This window comes from Caenorhabditis elegans, chromosome II (genome assembly GCF_000002985.6).
Source record: "Caenorhabditis elegans chromosome II".
NCBI classification, from domain to species: domain Eukaryota; kingdom Metazoa; phylum Nematoda; class Chromadorea; order Rhabditida; family Rhabditidae; genus Caenorhabditis; species Caenorhabditis elegans.
In genome coordinates, this window is record NC_003280.10 from 8,951,744 (window position 1) to 8,969,821 (window position 18,078).

General features: G+C 36.0%; 5 protein-coding genes and 3 non-coding genes across 16 annotated transcripts; 4 read left to right on the top strand and 4 right to left on the bottom strand.

Annotated features, from left to right (window-relative positions):
• Nucleotides 1–284: 284 nt before the first annotated feature.
• Nucleotides 285–421, top strand: T21B10.13. Its single transcript, NR_051487.1, has one exon. It is a non-coding gene; the product is annotated as an Unclassified non-coding RNA T21B10.13 (non-coding RNA).
• On the bottom strand, nucleotides 285–542 carry T21B10.12. The gene has a single exon (NR_051486.1). It is a non-coding gene; the product is annotated as an Unclassified non-coding RNA T21B10.12 (non-coding RNA).
• A 2,950-nt stretch (nucleotides 543–3,492) lies between these two features.
• sftd-3 (Vesicle transport protein) lies at nucleotides 3,493–12,406 on the bottom strand (the record flags this gene model as incomplete). 4 transcript variants are annotated; one of them, NM_063504.4, is made up of 7 exons in its annotated part: nucleotides 3,494–3,780; nucleotides 5,456–5,514; nucleotides 10,020–10,137; nucleotides 10,431–10,516; nucleotides 10,848–10,968; nucleotides 12,140–12,238; nucleotides 12,285–12,406. In NM_063504.4, the coding sequence occupies 7 exons, from the start codon at nucleotides 12,398–12,400 to the stop codon at nucleotides 3,672–3,674; spliced, it is 708 nt and encodes a 235-aa protein (NP_495905.1). The 4 variants fall into 4 exon arrangements, with proteins under 4 accessions (NP_001348653.1, NP_495905.1, NP_001348655.1 ...); NM_001361870.4 differs by lacking the exon at nucleotides 5,456–5,514 and having other exon boundaries at nucleotides 3,493–3,780; nucleotides 12,285–12,403; NM_001361868.3 differs by lacking the exon at nucleotides 12,285–12,406 and having other exon boundaries at nucleotides 3,672–3,780; nucleotides 10,928–10,974; nucleotides 12,140–12,179.
• On the top strand, nucleotides 4,360–4,504 carry T21B10.8. The gene has a single exon (NR_051488.1). It is a non-coding gene; the product is annotated as an Unclassified non-coding RNA T21B10.8 (non-coding RNA).
• On the top strand, nucleotides 8,971–9,826 carry cal-2 (EF-hand domain-containing protein). Its single transcript, NM_063505.6, has 3 exons — nucleotides 8,971–9,128; nucleotides 9,179–9,517; nucleotides 9,568–9,826. Exons 1-3 carry the CDS (start codon nucleotides 8,991–8,993, stop codon nucleotides 9,604–9,606), a joined length of 516 nt encoding a protein of 171 aa, NP_495906.2. The 5' UTR covers nucleotides 8,971–8,990; the 3' UTR covers nucleotides 9,607–9,826.
• A 92-nt stretch (nucleotides 12,407–12,498) lies between the features above and the next one.
• Nucleotides 12,499–13,147, bottom strand: ndub-3 (NADH dehydrogenase [ubiquinone] 1 beta subcomplex subunit 3). The gene is made up of 3 exons (NM_063506.6): nucleotides 13,016–13,147; nucleotides 12,897–12,963; nucleotides 12,499–12,713 (listed from the first exon to the last, which is right to left on the bottom strand). The coding sequence occupies exons 1-3, from the start codon at nucleotides 13,144–13,146 to the stop codon at nucleotides 12,600–12,602; spliced, it is 312 nt and encodes a 103-aa protein (NP_495907.1). The 5' UTR covers nucleotide 13,147; the 3' UTR covers nucleotides 12,499–12,599.
• A 193-nt stretch (nucleotides 13,148–13,340) lies between these two features.
• Nucleotides 13,341–15,176, top strand: sec-62 (Translocation protein SEC62). 2 transcript variants are annotated; one of them, NM_063507.7, is made up of 8 exons: nucleotides 13,341–13,451; nucleotides 13,517–13,640; nucleotides 13,689–13,764; nucleotides 13,816–13,928; nucleotides 13,974–14,225; nucleotides 14,310–14,429; nucleotides 14,474–14,796; nucleotides 14,846–15,176. In NM_063507.7, the coding sequence occupies exons 1-8, from the start codon at nucleotides 13,431–13,433 to the stop codon at nucleotides 14,909–14,911; spliced, it is 1,095 nt and encodes a 364-aa protein (NP_495908.2). In that variant the 5' UTR covers nucleotides 13,341–13,430; the 3' UTR covers nucleotides 14,912–15,176. The 2 variants fall into 2 exon arrangements, 1 of the variants encoding a protein (NP_495908.2); NR_023948.1 differs by having other exon boundaries at nucleotides 13,431–13,451; nucleotides 13,801–13,928; nucleotides 14,846–14,911.
• A 1-nt stretch (nucleotide 15,177) lies between these two features.
• On the bottom strand, nucleotides 15,178–17,590 carry szy-20 (the record flags this gene model as incomplete). 5 transcript variants are annotated; one of them, NM_001026806.7, is made up of 7 exons in its annotated part: nucleotides 15,178–15,595; nucleotides 15,650–16,263; nucleotides 16,384–16,692; nucleotides 16,773–17,220; nucleotides 17,277–17,362; nucleotides 17,416–17,483; nucleotides 17,535–17,590. In NM_001026806.7, 7 exons carry the CDS (start codon nucleotides 17,548–17,550, stop codon nucleotides 15,454–15,456), a joined length of 1,683 nt encoding a protein of 560 aa, NP_001021977.2. The 5 variants fall into 5 exon arrangements, with proteins under 5 accessions (NP_001021977.2, NP_001122590.1, NP_001254187.1 ...); NM_001129118.4 differs by having other exon boundaries at nucleotides 17,416–17,492; nucleotides 17,535–17,584; NM_001267258.3 differs by having other exon boundaries at nucleotides 16,384–16,686; nucleotides 17,535–17,582.
• Between the last annotated feature and the right edge of the window lie 488 nt (nucleotides 17,591–18,078).

An 18,078-nucleotide genomic window follows, 5' to 3' on the forward strand; every position in this document is an offset into this window, starting at 1 on the left:
TGCCTGCCTACCATGGAAACGTTACTTGAAAGCTAAAGGGAAAATATTATCTGCACAAAAAATGTGATAAGATTTTAAATAAGGATTTGAAATGTTGTGCAGTTATAACAAATTATTTTTTCTAGATTTTCTACACAGAGCAAAAATTAGTTATTTCTGAAATTTAAGTTTGTTTTGAAAAAGTTAACCACAGTCGAATAAACTTCAAAGAAACTTCAAATTTGTGAAACATCAAAACAACAAAAATGCAGAGTGCAGGTTTGTTGAAAGTCAAACAAAATTGTAAAACCGTAACAAAGTAGTATATTAGAACAGTAAAATAAATTTGACAGGGGGTGTCTAAGTGGTTATAACAGTAACACACCTCATTCCGCGTCGCATTTATAATAATGGCTAAATGGTGTACAAGGCGCTGCTTCTTCTTCTTCTACACTCAATTAGTCACGCCCTTATATCTACGTCTCTTTGTGTTTTTCACCTTTCGAGACTAAGTCACTTTTGTTGAGGAAGAAGCTGTAAACCGTAAGAGGATGAATAAGCAGGTAGAGACAGTCACCAAATGGTTGCAGAACGGCAGAACAATTTGACGAGTTGGAGTGTCTGGCAACAGACAAGTGATGGGCATGAGAACGGATTTAGGAGGAAAGCTTCAAATCTTTCAAAAATATTTTTGAAAATACCTACTTTGCTTTTCAAAAAAATAATTTATTACTCTAACTTTAAATTGATCACTATCATTCTAGGCGAGTTAAGCCTGCCTCGTAAAGTATGTTAGCGCTGGAAATCAAGGGTTTGCCAATTTGTTTTTGGAAAATGACAAGTTTGGCATTAGGTCGCTTTTAAATTGGAAGTTTTTCTATTTGAGTAGTATAAAACTTTCAAGAATCGGAAAAAAATCTCCCCAAAAAATGAAATTATAAAAAATCCGAGTGCCAATTTTTTGTTGGAAAAATCTGTTGACACTTTTCTTCTTCTTCGAACCGTGAGAAAATGTGTGGAAGTGCCATAATGAAGAGACATGCCTCAACTACAAATGGAAGAAGTCTCGGGAAATGACCCCGCAAGGTCGGCAACGCCTTCTCAAACAACAATTATCTGGAGAGCGGAGAGACGAACTGGAAGTGAATTTTTTTTCGAGAAAAAGAACGACAGGAAATGGGGTGAGTGAAGGAGAGAACATAATTACAGCTCTATTCGTATTATTTTTTGGAAATTGAGCAAACAATACGAGAAACGAAGAATTTGGTGAGTTGGTTTGAAATGTCAAAAACATTTGTGAACAAAAGATAATAAAGGTTCTCGATTCTTGGTAACCAAGGATAAGCCATGCAGTCTTACAATAAATCTAACGTAGACAAAGAGAAAAATAATATGAATTGAGAATTTTCTCATAAAGTAATGCATCGCAGGATTTATATTCACGAAAACAAAATTACTTTATACTTTTGAATTTTTCAGGAACAGATTTTAGGCTAGCTGATTATTTTTTTTACTTTTCGACAATTTTTTGAAATGTTTTGAATGTAAAATCTTAGGATTCGAATAGAGTTATACCGCAAGAAGCTAATAAATTATTAAAAAAGCATTTTAGATCAAAAATGAGATTTTAAAAATGTTTGAATAATTTTTATGGCGACAGGCAGAGTAGATATCATCTAATTCACTAACATATTCGGTATATGCTTACCCGTTTTTTTTTAGAATTTAGTTAAAAAGCTTTACCCAAGAAAAACTTTTTTGTAAGGACTTGCCAGGAATTTGGGGAATTGAGCTTACAATGATATGATTGCCGCTTTAAAGATGAGCAAAACCTTCGTGAGACAATGTACACATATTGGTAAAAGTTGGGAAAGAAGTTGCCGAGAATTATCTAGTAAACATAGATAATGTGACTGAAAACTGTAGATATTTATACATTTCTACAGATTCATTTTTATTTTTTGTCATTTAAGCTATCTCACAACCATTACAGTTTGGTGACATGGCGCCTTTGAAGTTTTACGCGGAACACCATAAAAAGGAACAAAATAGTTTCACTTTTCGATGGAAAACCCATTTGACTATTATTTTTCGAACGTGTGAGGTATTAATCCGTCAGTGAATCTTCACAGGTATGCATGTACCACTGCGATGGGGGAAAAGTGGCGAAAAGTTGCATAATCGGATTTAAATGGTAGATACCATCATTTGATTCGGAAGCCTCAAAAAAGTGGGTGATCGTATCGGAATTGGAAGAGAAAAGAGGGAAAAGAAGCACGAAAGAACTACACTTAAGGGGCGGTGTCTCTAAAAACGATTGTGTACTTGAAAAAAGAAAATATGAGATTGTTGTGTTAGGAGACATTCAGTGAAAGTCGGGGTAAAAGAGGCGCTGCTAGAAATGGAAAAGAGGTGAATAAAATGATCATGGATAAGTGAAGATATCGAAAGCTGATTTATTGTTTTTTTTTCAATTTATGTATACAAATTTTTCGTATGTACTTTTAAAGTTATGAACCAGTAATTTCTTGATATACAGTTGAAAAACTATCAATTTCAGAGGCGATGTATTTTCTTGAACGCATAGCTTTTCTAATCCAATTTTTTGCAGTTATGGTCAGTATTCTTGTAGAAAGTATTACTATTCTATGACCTCAATAAAAAAATTTAACAAAAGTTTACTGCAAAATTTTAAAATGTTTTTTATTAAGAACTAGATGGTACGAATTCAAAAAAGCAAAATTTCTCGTCTCGAATTATTATGAAGAATGTTCTGATATCTAATGTTTTCCAAGAGGTGCTGCGTATTTAAGTTTATGTTATGAGCTTCTGTTATGAGCTTCTGAATGGCTCAAACAGCTGTACTCATTTTCCGTATAATGGATCCATTGTAACATTGTAAGAAATCGAAATGTTAAATTTTTGAATGAGAATGTTGAAAAGATGCCATAATTTTGTAACCAAGTGAAAGATCTGTTTGGAAACTGTTCCCACCGCTCAATTAGTGCAAAATGTTGAAATGTCATAGTTGTCAACCGAAAATAATTATTTTTTCTACGAGTTTCATATTTTGATTGCGTTTCAGTCAAACATTCTAGATGATCTCAACGTAACCTACATCTAAATGTCCTAGTTTCTTCAAAATTCTACAGTAAACTATTCCACGTAACAACGAATTCAAAAAAGATACCAGACGATGATGGAATTGAGAGGAAACGATGCAAACAATAGGCGGAAGAAGGAACAACTGACGTTCGTTCGTTCAGATTTACGCATGTTTGAGCGGATTTCAAACGACGCCTGACAGAAAAGAACTGTAATGGTCAAAGTAGAATGTGTTTTGCGAGTGTTGCAAGAAGTAGGAGACCACCGCATACTGATTGCGGTGTGTTCGTTGGAAACCAGTTAGTTAAGAAGTGACGTCCCGCATAATAATAATAATAATAACAGAAGGAATGAGGGAAACGGCGGTGTTTTGAAAAGATTATAGAAATATACTCTTACTAATCAGTCAAATACTACGCAACCATTTATATCCGAATACACTATAAACAAATACCGTCATAATTTAGATGCCGTTATCACAAATATTCAGTGGAATACGGGGGAATATGAACGAAATGTACAGAGAAAAAGGACCCAGGATGGCTAAAGCAGACACCAGACAAAAATGAAAACAAAGGGGAATGATATTATATCGGGAGTACTGTAGATGTTGTCGATCGACGAAGGAATGAAGTGAACAGAGATGTCATGAAGAATAAGCCACGTTCACCGCCGGGAACATACGAGAGCACGTACCTGGAAAATATTATATTAAAAACTGGTTTTTACACCTAATCACGCTATTCTCAATTTTTGCATGTTTCATTTTGAAAGTAAAGAATCTTGAATTTCAAATTGTGGAACACGTGCTCTCTGGTCACACAATATTCTTTGAACTAGTTTAACACTTTTGAAGTTAAAAAACTTGTATTAATGCTAATGGATACTTTATTTTTGAGCTATCAATTGAGCTCCCATTCACTTGTTCAGTCCAATCGGAACTTGTCGATCAAAGTGCAAAACACAATGTGACTCCTTCAATCACCTGTTGTGATCATTGAGGTTATATCAATTTCCTTCCCATCCCGAGAGCCAATTTCCGTGTGTTTCATTCAACTTTTAAATCTTCTCCCCAACGTCATATGTTGTCCCCCTAACGAATCTGGTTACCATATTCTCATCATTAGAGACTCATCAAAGTTCGTTTTCATTCACAAAATTTGGAAATTCGATGCGAGTGAGCCGATAGACAGCACTTTTCTATCAAATCGTATGAAAAAGTCTGGGAGATTCCTGCAGATTCAAACTACACGCGTTTGCATGCATGTATTCTTTTCCAGTAAATTGTTTTCTGCCAAAAAAAAACGAGAAAATGCGGTCAAGAGTATTCGCGCCCACTGAAAAAAGGAAAAGTCGTCTATCAATCAGTTTTGCACAGTGGGTGGAGAAGGCTTAACGGACCACTGGGGATTTCATATAATTCTTGTTGCGGTTTGTTTCTGGAAACGGAGAGAGAAAAAATGGGTGGCTCTCTGGAATATTTCTACCCACGAGGACAATAAAAAGAAAAATGTGCAAATAAAGTTTTGTCTATATACTACAATATGTTCTTCAAACTTGTAAGTGGCAAGTACATTTATTTTTAGATCTTTGCTAGCTTGGCCTAAAAATTATTAACTTTGATAAGAAGTTGGCAAAATTTTAATCAAAATTCAGCTAATTTGGACGCAGCCTAAATCACGTCTTGCCCAAGTTTTGCCAACTTTTGGTCCAAACTAATATTTTCGGGCCAAACTTGGGCAAGAAGACAAATTCCTAGAGATCTTTTCTCCTATTGATTTCTCCGCTAAAACGGGGCGATTGATGAGTTGATCTAGAGCCACCGTAGGTATCTACGCTTAATTTTGATAGATTTGGTTCGCTATTAAAATGACATATTCTTTTTGGTTTGTTTGAACTCTCAATTGTCAAAAGCTAACCTCAATACTTCACGTCACTTACTCAATTTTTGTCTAGACCCTGTTAAGTATTCATGTTTTCGTGAAAACTCACTTCGTTCTCTCTGCTAAATTCAAACATTTGCAACGATGGAAATGCTAGTCTAAATTGAACCTAATTTTGGTGCAAATTTGCTCAAAAACTGCATCTTTGATGAAGCAACGTTTACCAAGTGATCATGTTCAACTTGAGAAAAGCATTCAGAATCATGAATTACGAGGTTTAACGTGATTCTGATTCATTTTTTGAAGCAAACAACCGTTTGCTGCGATCTTGGCTCTCGATAAATTCAATTTACTGGTTGGTTCGAAAAGCTCGCCCGAAAATTAATTAAATTTATTTCTCCTATTCTCCCCCATTTTCTCCATTTTTGCTCCTATTTTCTCGGTTAATTATGCGTGTCCCGGAACAAAAAAAAAGAAATAGAACTGACCATACGAGTGTGAAGCCTTGGAAAATGGCAGCGATCAGTGTGAAGATGGTGCTCTTGAGCTGTAAATTGGTAGTTTTAAATGCGAATTCTATATATCATCATGTGTTTTTTTCGTATTCATCCACCCTCAACTACTCAAGTAAAAACATTCATATTTTCGTAATGAGTATGCACATATCAAATTGAATTTATTTTTGATGAAAAGTCGTCTCGACGGATTGTGAATCGCGCACATATTCACTATTATCTCACGTGCATTATATTTGCAATGGGAGGTCAAAACATATTAACTTTTAGTCTTTTCTTCAAAGATATTCTGAATAATTTAAGAGAAATAGTAATTAGAGGGGATGAGTGTGCTAATCTAGGCAGACTTGTCAGTTCTAAACTATAATTCAGTTTCAATGGACTATGTATTTTTCTGTAACTATCAATTCTTAAGCTACATCCTTTTTTTCAGCATTTGTCCCACTCAAAAAGTTCCAACTTTTATCCCAAAATAACCAGTTTCGTGACCTCAAGATTCTCATCTTCACATCATCACAATATACATTCGCACCCCATTCCATTCCATTCCAACTCGATTTCATGTCTTTGTGGCGGCACAACAACAAAAAAGCAATGACAAAGTAAAAAAAAGAAGTCGACAGGTTCCCGGAAAACGAATCTCATTCGATTAGGCGGGTCGGGAGAGTTCTCACTCTCTTTAAAGTACTTAGAAGCTCTTGTTTTCTGCATTTTTCCTGTTTTTTTTTTCATTCGAATTCACTCGAAACTCATGTTTTCTCAGTGTGCAATGTGGAAATCATATCTCTTTCTGACCTCATTAGTTTCGTCACATACTTAAACCCACATTCCATTTTTCGTTTAGGAGCAAGAAGTGCCGTTCAGCCCATTACAGTAATCCTCGCATCATTTCTCTAAATTCATCTAAATATAGAAAGAATAAGAGAGTAAGACATCCAATAACCTAATTAGTTGGTTCGGAGTCTTGGCGACCGACCGCCTATTACTTGCTCAATGTGCACAAATAGGTTCTAGCTCTATTTCTCTTTCTCTATGTTTTTCAAGATCCTCAACAAAAAGGCGCAAGACGTCGAAAAACACGTGTAATTTTTCATATGTATAAGAAAATTCGGTGGTAGTTGTGTCAAAACACCAATTTCCTTCAAATTTCGCCCAATTTTTTTCTCACTGCCAGTTTATTATATTCGTTCATAAATTTTATTCTAGTTGGTGTGCGCACGCTTATGTGTATGTGAGGCAGCTACCAGAAATAAGGGAACAGAAAAGCCGCTTAGAAAAAGAATAAAGATGGAAAAGAACATTGGTGGTGTACGTTTAATCGAATCATATCAAGAAACGACGGCTCCCAGTTCCAGTCATTTTTATTTGATTTTTTGAGATACAGAATTGTTTCTGCGAATATTGAGAAGAATCAACTTATACAACTATTTCTGCGACAAGTTTTCGAGCAAAATCAAATCAAGTAATTTTTGTTACTAGAACAGTTGATCAAACGTTTCGTAGTAAATTTATTAATCATGAGCAGGAAGAGCACATGGCGACCAGATGACCTGGAATTTGAGATTAATATCTGTGAATGCAGATTTTGTGGGATTTACTCCGGCTTTTCAAACTCTCATAGTCAGATATTCCGGTCAATAACTTTTCAATTTTCAGTCGCATATCAAATTTTAATCTTTTGATTCGAACTTTTTTCGCTGTTCCCCAGTTTCATATTTTTCCGTAGTCTCTTGGGAAATTGGTGTTCTTCTTGGAATTCTGAGTTCTGAAGTTTCTTGACCAACTTCTTCCAAGCTATTTTTCAAAATTTATGCCAGGCACTTATGCATTGCGGTATTTATAAGTAGATAGCTGAAACCAACCAAAAAATCTCCGAAAATAGAGGAAGTAGGAAGTAATCGGAAGTTGCGAAACAGCACGCGACGCTTCCTATTTCGGAGACCCTAAGCCCGATCTTTTCTTTCCTCCTGTTAAATTCTAATGAATTTGAACAAACTTCATGATACATACACCGGAAGACGACACGGGTCAGCTGACCCCCTTTGAAATTCCGATTGTTGCCCGCGGGAACCAAATGGTCTGTCTTCTCTATCTCTTGATTTGAAAAAAAGGTGAAAAGCAAGGTTGTGTCATGTTATCCGAGACAAAACGGCTTTCTAAAATTATCAGTCTCATTGACGGATATCTGGGAACATGATGACAACAACTTGTCTATCCATGTGCACGTGATCTTTTACCCTCTGAGAAAGTAACCTAGGTCATCCCTAATGTTTCTCCCCGGAAACTTCTATCCGTTGGTAGGCACCAAAACTCAATTCCAACCAAAACTATTAGAGTACCTGTCATCAGGCAGACTCACTCTTTGGCTCATTCGGATACCAAGCTTCCTCTGTAGTTCCGGAGTTCAGAGCTCCTCGATTATTCATGATGACGTGACTTTCACTTTTCAAGAGTCTAAATCAGTTGACAATGCAGCCAAAAGCTTCTCATTCATCAACTCCAAACATCGCTTCTCATAAATGAATTCAACATGTCGATACATCTTTGCAAAAAGGGTATCACGCGACTTTTCACCCATTTTAGGGTATCTTACTATATTTACTTGTTTACTCCGTGATCTACACGAACTTTTTTCTTTCAATTAATGTGAATTTCCGCTCCTGGTCTTTGCCCTGTCACAACACAACCACCAAAAACAAAAAAGCCACGCCCCTTTTCATGTGGTCGGAAAGAAGTTTTCTCATGCTCCGCCCATTCTACTCACTCCGTCGCCATGTGCTCCAGAGAGAAAAGAGAAGACGTTACATGATGTATCCGTTCCGTGACCACTCCGTCTTCTATATGAGCTCTTAGAATGCGTTCGGTTGTTGGTGAAGCTGCTGAGCCACCGGAAAGTCAGACATCAGAGCTCGAGGCGGTACAGCACAGACTGGCTTGTTTGCCACTTTCCTCACTCATTTCTTTTTATTTCTACTTTTTTTTTCTTTCCTGTTTGTATATTCAAATGTAATGCATTTTTGAAGATACTTGTCTAGTAGCATGTCTCTTTTTTTGAAGAGGATCATTTTATTTCAATCTGTTCTCAAGTAGGGTCAAGATTTTTGAGCTAGCTATATGCTCATTTCGGGAGCTATTTTTGACTCAGTTTCAATTACTCAATTCAGCAACTTCATTATCTGTCAATTATATGTTCAACTCATCCATCAATGTTTTTCCTGGTGGTTGCTCCTCCTAATAAGCTTCAGACCCATCTTTAGATGGTTTGAGCGTCGTTGCAGGGCATCCTATCATCTCCTCCTATTCACTAAATGATGTCAAGCACTTGTCATAAACCCGTCCGCAAATAGCTCTTTTTGCGTTTTTCGTTTCGGTTTTTTTTTGCATTCTCACCCGAGAAACTGCCGTTTTGAGACCATTCCCCCATAGGCTCGCTGATATTTCTCAACAAACTTGTCCTTGGTCTCAAGACTTATCTGGTTCTATTTCAGCTCACACTCATATCTCAAAAATGAGCAACGATCCTCGCCGTGTGTCACTTTTCAATCGTTGGGCTTCAAAGCAAACCAACGAGCCAGTCTCGGGCTTTGATGGGCTAAACGAGGAGGAGATTATGGAGTACAAAGCAGCTTTCAGGCTTTTCGACAAGGTATTAATTTTCATTTGGCATTTCTAGTTAATCTATAAGATAATTTTCAGGATGGAAATGGCTCGATATCATCAAAAGAACTAGGGGTTGCAATGCGTTCTTTGGGCCAAAATCCAACTGAGCAGGAGCTTCTTGATATGGTCAATGAGGTAGATATCGATGGAAGTGGAACAATAGATTTTGGAGAATTTTGTCAAATGATGAAAAGAATGAACAAAGAAAATGACAGTGAGATGATTCGAGAAGCATTTCGAGTTTTTGATAGAGATGGAAATGGATTCATTACTGCTGATGAGTTCCGTTATTTTATGACTCATATGGGTGATCAATTCAGTGACCAAGAAGTTGATGAAATTATTGCAGAGATCGATATTGATGGTGACGGACAGGTAGGAAATATAAATTTGTTCCTAAACTTGGATTATCTAAGTATTTACAGATCGATTATGAAGAATTCGCCTCCACATTCTCCGCTTAAAATATTAAAGAATCCAAAAATAACTATTCATGTACAGTCAAAACATTTCTCATCGGGTCGCGATTTTACTTTTGAATCAACAATTCCACCGAATCTCTCGCTTTGTCTGAATGACTATATATTTGTTTTCATACTTTTAAAGAAGCTTAATGCTCAAGCTTATTGTATCTACAGCTTTAGATTTTTCAATGATTGCGACATCATAAAGTGATTTTAGTAATTGTGATATCCAACTCTCTAACAATCGAATCAGAGATACGTGACAAGAAGGTCCGAGCTATCAATCAAGAGACGCACATTCCAACGGAGCTTACTCGCTCTCATCCCTTCCAATCTGCTTGTGTTACAATGATTTGGCAGCGAGAAGGATGAGACCGTTAAAAAACAAAACAAGTTCCGCTTGTATAGCTTACCCAAAGGGATGAATAGAGTGTTGCAAACAATGCTGACAGATAGGATACAGTAACCAGACGTCGTTGTGGTGATGCCATATGTGTCAGATATGATTTTGGTCCAAGTAGAAATGCAAAACTGAAATTGAAACTAATCAATTTGTTTTGATATTTGATATTGGGTCTCGCCACGGTGTCAACAGGTTACTGTAACTCGTGCCTATTATAATTTTCAAATTAACACCATAGTTGCCGATAAGAGTCACAGTAACTCACGGTCAGCGTGGTAAGATCCATGTGTGTAAGTTATGAGGAACATTATCGTCTTTAGACATCTACGTAATTAAAATTTAAAATGGAAACTTTAAACTTTCAGCTTCAAAAATTTCAAATCTAGATATCAATTTTCTACCAATAACTTGAAATACACACCTCAAAAGCAAGAGCAAAGATCCAAGAGTGTTGAGTCCGGCAAACTTTCTAGTCGATACCAATATTACAGGAATCAGTACAGCAGCCTGAAACAATTCTCACATTTTCTTATATTTTTTCTCCGTCATTTATGTATGTACTCGAGTCAAGTCTTTTGGTCTCGAATGACATGGCACAGAGCAAGACAAAAAAAACGAGACCGATAACGGCTCCTAGAGGACAGCCGCCTTCTCTCATAAAGTGAGGGTGGTGAGGTGATATAGTGTGTAGTATAGAGAGAAATAAACATTTAGTTAATGGGATCCACATTTTCAGGGTAAAATGTGTTGGAGACATTCAACAAATGGCTCGGAGAAATGTTTCGAATTGTGGGAAAAAAACTGGAGGAAAATTGAGAAAAAAAGAGGGAAAACTGACAGTAGAAAAACAGAATATTGCTCCAATAATGCACATGAAAAATGCAATAATTCTTTGAGTTCGAGTCATTCCAAACATACTTTCATCTTGAGTTGACGGCGAAAACCATCCGGAACTCTTTCTGAAACTTGATTAAAATGTTTTAAACATATGAGAAAATTTGAATAATGGTGTACTGAATCGAGGAATTGTAGTATTGATATTACTGTGATAAATTTTTGATTAACTTAACCAATTATCCAAAAACAAAATATAAATTTCAATCTAATTGAGTTGAATTTTGCAACGGATATCTTTGGCATTTTTTTATGAATGAATACTTTAAAAATTAATACATGGAAAATTTAACAAAATATATTTTCAGATTTTTTTTTGTTTACTTTAAAAAATTACGATTTTTCGAAAACAATTTAGTCATAGTTTTGGCTCAATACCAATTTAATTTGGTTTTTTTTAGAAGTAAGAAGCATTTCGCATGTTTGGAAATTTTAAATGTTCTAAAAAAATATTCAGAACATTAAATAAGAAGTAAGATTCGTAAAAAATCCTTTTTTTGGTTGACTTCGATAATTATAAGTTTCTAAAGCTGAGTAATATCCAATTTTTGACTGTAAATTTTAAAGATATCCTTTTTTGAAATGCAATGATATTTTGTCGTTTTAACACAAAAAGAGTGATAATATTTCCCGGGCTTGCAATTTTGCGCAAAGAATACGGTGTCCGGTCTCGACACAACTAATTTAATTAAATTCAAATAGGTGCGCGCCTTTAAAGAGTACTGTAATTTCAAACTTTCGTTAATGTGAAATTTTCGTCGATTTTTTATAGCTTATTCATATTTTAATTTTTTAAATAAGTATATTTTTACCGAAAAACTATGTAAAGTCGATGAAAATTCAGCGGCAACGAAATTTTTAAACTACAGTACTTTTTAAAGGCTCACATCTATTTTTGTTTTCCAAAAAAACGGCGTGTCGATACCGGCTACCGTATTTTTGTCGCGAAAATCGTAAAATTTCGCTGATAAGTGAACATAGCTTTTGGAAATATTTTTAAAACTTTTTTCGAACTGCCAAAAAAGCGTTGAAAGTTTTTGAGTAATCTTATTATGAAATTTAAGTAATTCAAAACCATTTTGAGTCTATTAAAACGAAAACAATTTTATCCGTTTCTCATCAGTTAAAAATTGAAATATATAATATTTAATTGATATTTGCCTACTTAGGAGTATTTAATTCAAAGAAATCAAGATTTTCAGTTTATTTTTTTTTGTTTTTCTGAACAAAACATACCGATTTCTGGAAGCTGGCAATTGTCCATCTCCAGAATCATCTCCAACTAATAACTGCTGACTATCGGTTGTTTCGCTTCGGGAAAGTAGGGAAAATCCTCTGAAACTTCAAACTTTATACATTTCTTCTAAGTGAAATTTGTTACCCAATAGACGTTGGAAGCTTGTTGCGAAGTGAATCAAATGAAGAAAATGAAGCTGAACTGCTGATACCACTTCCTTTCTTCTTCTGATCATTTATGAACTGCTCTAGAGCAGACATGCCCTTTAAATTGTTGTTGTAAAACATTTATTGACATCGTTATCATAGAAACCTTTCTGGCAGAATACCAATTTTCAACGAGGGTGAATTGCGATTTTAAAAATGAATGATTTATTGGAGTTTAAGAAACTACATACACAAAAAGAAAACTTTTAAACTAAAAAAAAAGAAATCGGCTCGAGATTTGAAACAGATAATTCTAATGATGACCATCCCATGAGGTGGTTCCGTGAGTCTTGTATTGGTAAGCTTCTTCAACGAAAATCAAGGCAGCTGTGAATGCAACTCCAGCTTTCCATCCAGGAAGAATCAACTGAAATTTATTAAATAATTTTAAAAAATTCCCTAAATACATTAATATAATTTTTGGAAAATCGGCTTGCTCGGAAATTTTCCAAACAAGAGCACATTTATAGGATACAATCCATAAAAATTTTTTAATATTATGTTGGTATTATATTAATAATATTTAATTCATCTCGAAGAAAACACGAACCTTCTTGAAATGAGCCCATTGTCCAACAACGTGTGGATACTTTCGATCGTACAAGTAGACGTAGTTTCTGAAAGAAAAATCAATAATATATTTATTAATATTATCGATAAAAAACCGACCTGATCCATGGATCCTTCAATCCGATTTGAGCGAGTCGTTTTTCATGCTGCGCCAACTGTGGAAAATCGCGAAAATTGCTGTAGATTGAGTAGTTTGGGATCTTAAACGGCTCGTGATGTCCTCCACCCATTCTGGAATTAAAATAATTGAAAAAAAATGTTTTAGAAACCTGTATTATGAAAATAAATGAAGAGAACGATAAAATCAGAAAGAAATGCCAGCCGAGTTTGTGTAGATTTACGCGGTGTGTAAGCGTGCGGCAGTTGCGTTTTCCGTCAGAGCGCAACTGCGGCACACTTTTCTCAATCAATTGTCAGGAGATTTTGGCTTGTTCCAACGCACCACTTTTGTTTTGGCTGTATTTTCAGATTCTCAACATTTTTTCTGCTTTTTTAATAAAGGAAAACTTTAACCATGTCGAAACGTAATCAAAAAGTGAGTTTTTATTCGGAAAAATCAATATTAACTAGAAAAGAACGATGTTTTAATTCAAATTTCAGGGCGTATCTACGGAAGATGCCGTAAAAATGACGAAGGAGCAAGAAGACATTGCCAAATACATCAGATTCAATTGTCCGACAGCCACGACCATGTTTGAAGGAAACGAAGTTCATTATTTCAGTGGTATGTACAAATTTCAATTGTTTATATTAATATCGCATATATTTTCAGGAAATAAAGCTGTCGATACTCTTTGGGAATCCAAGTACGGAAATAAAGCAAAGAAAGATGCAATGTTTAAAACAAGGTGGGCATTCTGTAGAAATTACGTAAATTTAAATAGATTCTAAATTTTCAGAGATGATTGCTTCCATTATATTTGCGAACTCAACTCGAAACAATTATTCTTCCGTGCAAAAAAATTAGTAGCAAAGAAAAAAGAGAATAAAGATAAAGGAAACGATTCTTCTGGTAATCATAAAACTTAAAAAATATCTTAAAACACGTTTTTTTCAGCTGAAGTTACCAAATCTCCAAAAGGTGTAGTTGAAAAGAGAAATAAAAAAGCCAAAGAAGAAGAAACAGCAACCGAAGCTGAAGGTGATGAGAAAGAAGTGAAAAAAGACGAAAAGAAAGACGAAGAAAAAAAGAAAAAGAAGGTGAAGCTTCTTGTACATGAAGTTCAAGCATTCGTCGATGACAAAGATGTCTACGTTTGGGTATTCGATCCAACTCCTCTCATGAAAAAGATTATTGGAGTACTTATGCGTAAGTTTTCCCTTTTTGATTTGTTATTTCCTGCTTTAGAAATGATTCAATGTGTAAAATTAAAATCCAATTAATATATTTCAGTCGTCGGTACAATTGTCGGATGCTTGTTCCCTCTATGGCCTGTATGGCTTCGCCAAGGAGTTTATTACGTATCAATTACTGGAATTGGATGTTTTGCAGCTATCATTGTCACTGCTATACGTGAGTTGTTTCAACAATAATATTCATTTTTCGATTATTTTCAGTCCGTACTATTCTTTTCGGAATTATCTACGCTGTTACTTTCGGAAAACACAAACTCTGGGTTCTGCCGAACTTGACTGAAGACTGTGGAGTTCTTGAATCATTCCAACCATGGTATACTTATGAGTATGTTGGTGATGAGAAGAAAGAAGCTAAGAAAGATAAGAAAGATAAAAAGTCGAAAAAAGAAAAGGATTCTGATGCAGAAGAGGAGGAGCAAGACCACATTGCTGCTGAACAGGAGCAAAAAGAGGAAGAAGACGATGATGCTGAAAAAAATAGTCAGGCATCAACTGATGATAATTATGAAAAAATTGAAGACGAGGTAATCTGATAAGTGTTTCAATTTAAATAATTATAATTTTGAAATTTAGGAAATCTCTGCTCCACCATCACCAAGTGACGATGCTCCTCGAAAACGTCGTCCAGCTAAAGTCTAGAAATTTAGTTTATCCTGAAATTTTTCCATTCCACATTTCTGCATTTATGAAAACTTGTCCTGAAAATCTATTGCATTACCCTCATCCTGTCGGTTTCGTCACATTTTAAATACTATTTTTCGTCCCATTCTTCCATACTGTGATTACCCTCTTGGCTAGTTTCTTCTTTCTCAGTCACTCTTCATTGTTCTTGCATAACTAAAATCTGAATGTTTCCGTTTCGGTCCACTATTGGACATATAATAAATTGGTCTATACAAAAGTCAAACAAGATAATTTCTTCATCAAACTTGGCTCATATAACAATAGAAAATTGAATAACTTGAAACATGCCAAAATGAATGTAGAAAATAATGATATAAATATGTGGAGATGGGGGGAGAAAGAGGAAGTACGACCCGTGTTGATTAACACAATTCCGAATCGGACTGATGGAACAAGAAAAGGGAGATAAATGTGAAAAGATGACCATCACAGCACATCAAAAAGACGTGGTTAAAGCATGAATTGTCTATAGAGTGTTCGTAGAATGGAATAACAAACTATTGAGGCCGATTCTGCTGCAACGCTGGCCATTGGGATGCAGACATCATTGGATGTGGTCCAAGAATTCCAGCGCCAGTGTTTGGGGATCCATTGTTTGCGTGTTGTTCTCGAATCGCATTCACATTACGTGGTGGGCATCTGCAAAAAGAATGTTAACAATATTTTAAAATGAGCCAAGTAATTGAAACTCACCCAAATGGAATTGGATTTTGACTCATCGGAGGTTGCTGTAGATTTGGTTGATAATTGTTCTTTTGCATATCATTTCTATTCTGTCCGAATTTTCCTGATTTGTTCTGCTGCTGCTGTGGCTGATGCTGCTGTTTTCTACCATTATTCGGATTGTTCTGGTTGGAATTTCCGTTTTGGTAGAACTGACCATTCTGAGGCTGTGACGAATATGATCGCTGCTGACCTTGCTGCTGCATATTCCTATTCTGATAGTTTTGACCATTGTTGGTCATACATCTATTCTGCATTTGATTCATCAACGGCGGGGGCTTTGCTGTCGGCCCACTGTTGCATGGCATCTGATACATCATCGGCTGTCGATTCTGTCCACGACCAGCACCATTCTGCTGTGGATAACTATTCACCTGATTTCTTTGGTTCTGTTGATTCATCACTTGGCCATTTATAACCTGTTGGTGTTGCTGAGGCGGTTGATGTTGAATCTGTTGGCATTGTTGCTGTTGTTGTTGAATTTGGTGTAGTTGTCCTGCATTCATTTGATGGTGCAGTTGTCCTTGGGGTTGGAAGTTTGGAGGTGGGTAGGCCATGTTTGGTAGATTGTACGGAATGTAGTTCTGAAACTATTAATAGGTTATTTGAATCGTCCATTATTTTGTCATATTTTTATGGTATTAACCAAATAAATCATTCAATTAGAAAGGAGTGGTTACAATCACAACAACAAAAAAACAAACCATTGGCTGTTGGGTAGGCGCCTGATAATAATATATCGCTTGATCATTTTGACCATCACCGTTGCTGTTTTGTGATGTTGTGGAAATAGCTGAGGCTTCATGCGGAACAAACTGATGTTGGGTCTGATTATGATACTGTATCGGAATTTGTACGTTCATCTGCATCATATACTGATTATCCAAATACTGTTGTTGATGAAGCGATTGTTGTTGTAACGTTGGCTGGAAATTTGGTTGCTTCTGTTGAAACCCAGGCGGTCCATTGTAAACTCCGCCGCTCTCCGATACCGATGGTGGTGGCTGCTGAAGCTTTAGATCGGGTTAGGAAAGTAATACAGGTTAGGACGAAAACTGAGTTAAATTCCCTGCTACTGTTTTTATAAACTAACCGTAAAATCTGGAGTATATTGCCGTTCAGGAGGGACAATTTCAGCTGGCTGCTCCATTAATTCGCGGCTCAATTCCTCTCCATAGTGCTCTACCATGTTTTGTTGAGTCATTTTGAGAGTTTCAGGTGATTTGGAGCGATCAATAAACTTGATTTCTTTGATTTCCTGATTATCGGGTTTGTACTCGGTTCCCAAAATTCTGTTACGAGCTGCTTGGTATGCAGCTTGTCGTTCCTCATAAGTAGGAGCAGGTTGTTTTTCCTTTTGATTTAATTTGTGGTGAGAGCGAGATCGGACGTTTGTCACTGGCTGTTCTTCTGTATCTGCAGATGTTGGTGGCGATGCTTCGATGACATTTTCAGATGCAGCAAAACCATCTTTAGGGCGCCGAAGGAACACTCGTTTAGGCTCTTCAGCTGATGGTCCGAGACCTTCTTCTGTCTGGAGTCTGAAAAAATAAAAATTTGATTTGCAAAACGATTAATCGGTTAAATATCAACTTACTTCGAAACGACACCGCTACTCTCTTCTGCTTTTACTTTCTCAAAAAATGCTTCCTTCTTTTCTTCCTTCCGCTGAAGAAGTTTTACCTAAAATCAATATAAATTACATTTCAAATAACTTTATAAACTTTAGAACAAACCTTCTCAACCTTATCCATTAATTCCTTGACTGGATCCGCATCTGCATCATCCCAGCTATCGGCGACAACTAGAGAAACTTTGCAAATATTAAAAATATGATTAGGAACATTTAACTTACCATTTTCTTTACTCATAACGCAATTAGAAACAGAGGAAATGTGTGTGGCTGTAAAACAAAAAATATGGATCAATGAAAAGAGAACGGGCGGCAAAATGAGTGGTGCTCGCGACGGAGCAAGACGGGTCCGTTTTCGGTGGAGAGTGCACGCGGAGAGCGCAAGAAGAAATCGGGAAGTGCGCAAAGACTCGTTCATGACGTCTTTTTTAATGTGTAAAACGAGGGAAATTCAAATTTAGATTTTTTTAGACGACAGAATTTGTCAATTGTTTGGGAAAAATATATTTTAAAAATTAACATTCGTGAAACGAAAAATCTTTAAAAATTTCTGCATGAAAAATGAAATTTGAAACCGTGCGCAGGTTGCAAAACATCACTCGAGGCACGGTTTCGTGGGCGTGGTTACAGTACTCTTGATTAAAGGCGCATGGTCTGTTTTAAACGCCCACTAAGGTTATAGGCACAGAAATTGATTTTTGAAACGAAAAAAGCAATTTTGAACAACTGTAATCAGGTTTTGAGTTCATATTTTCAAAAAAAAAAT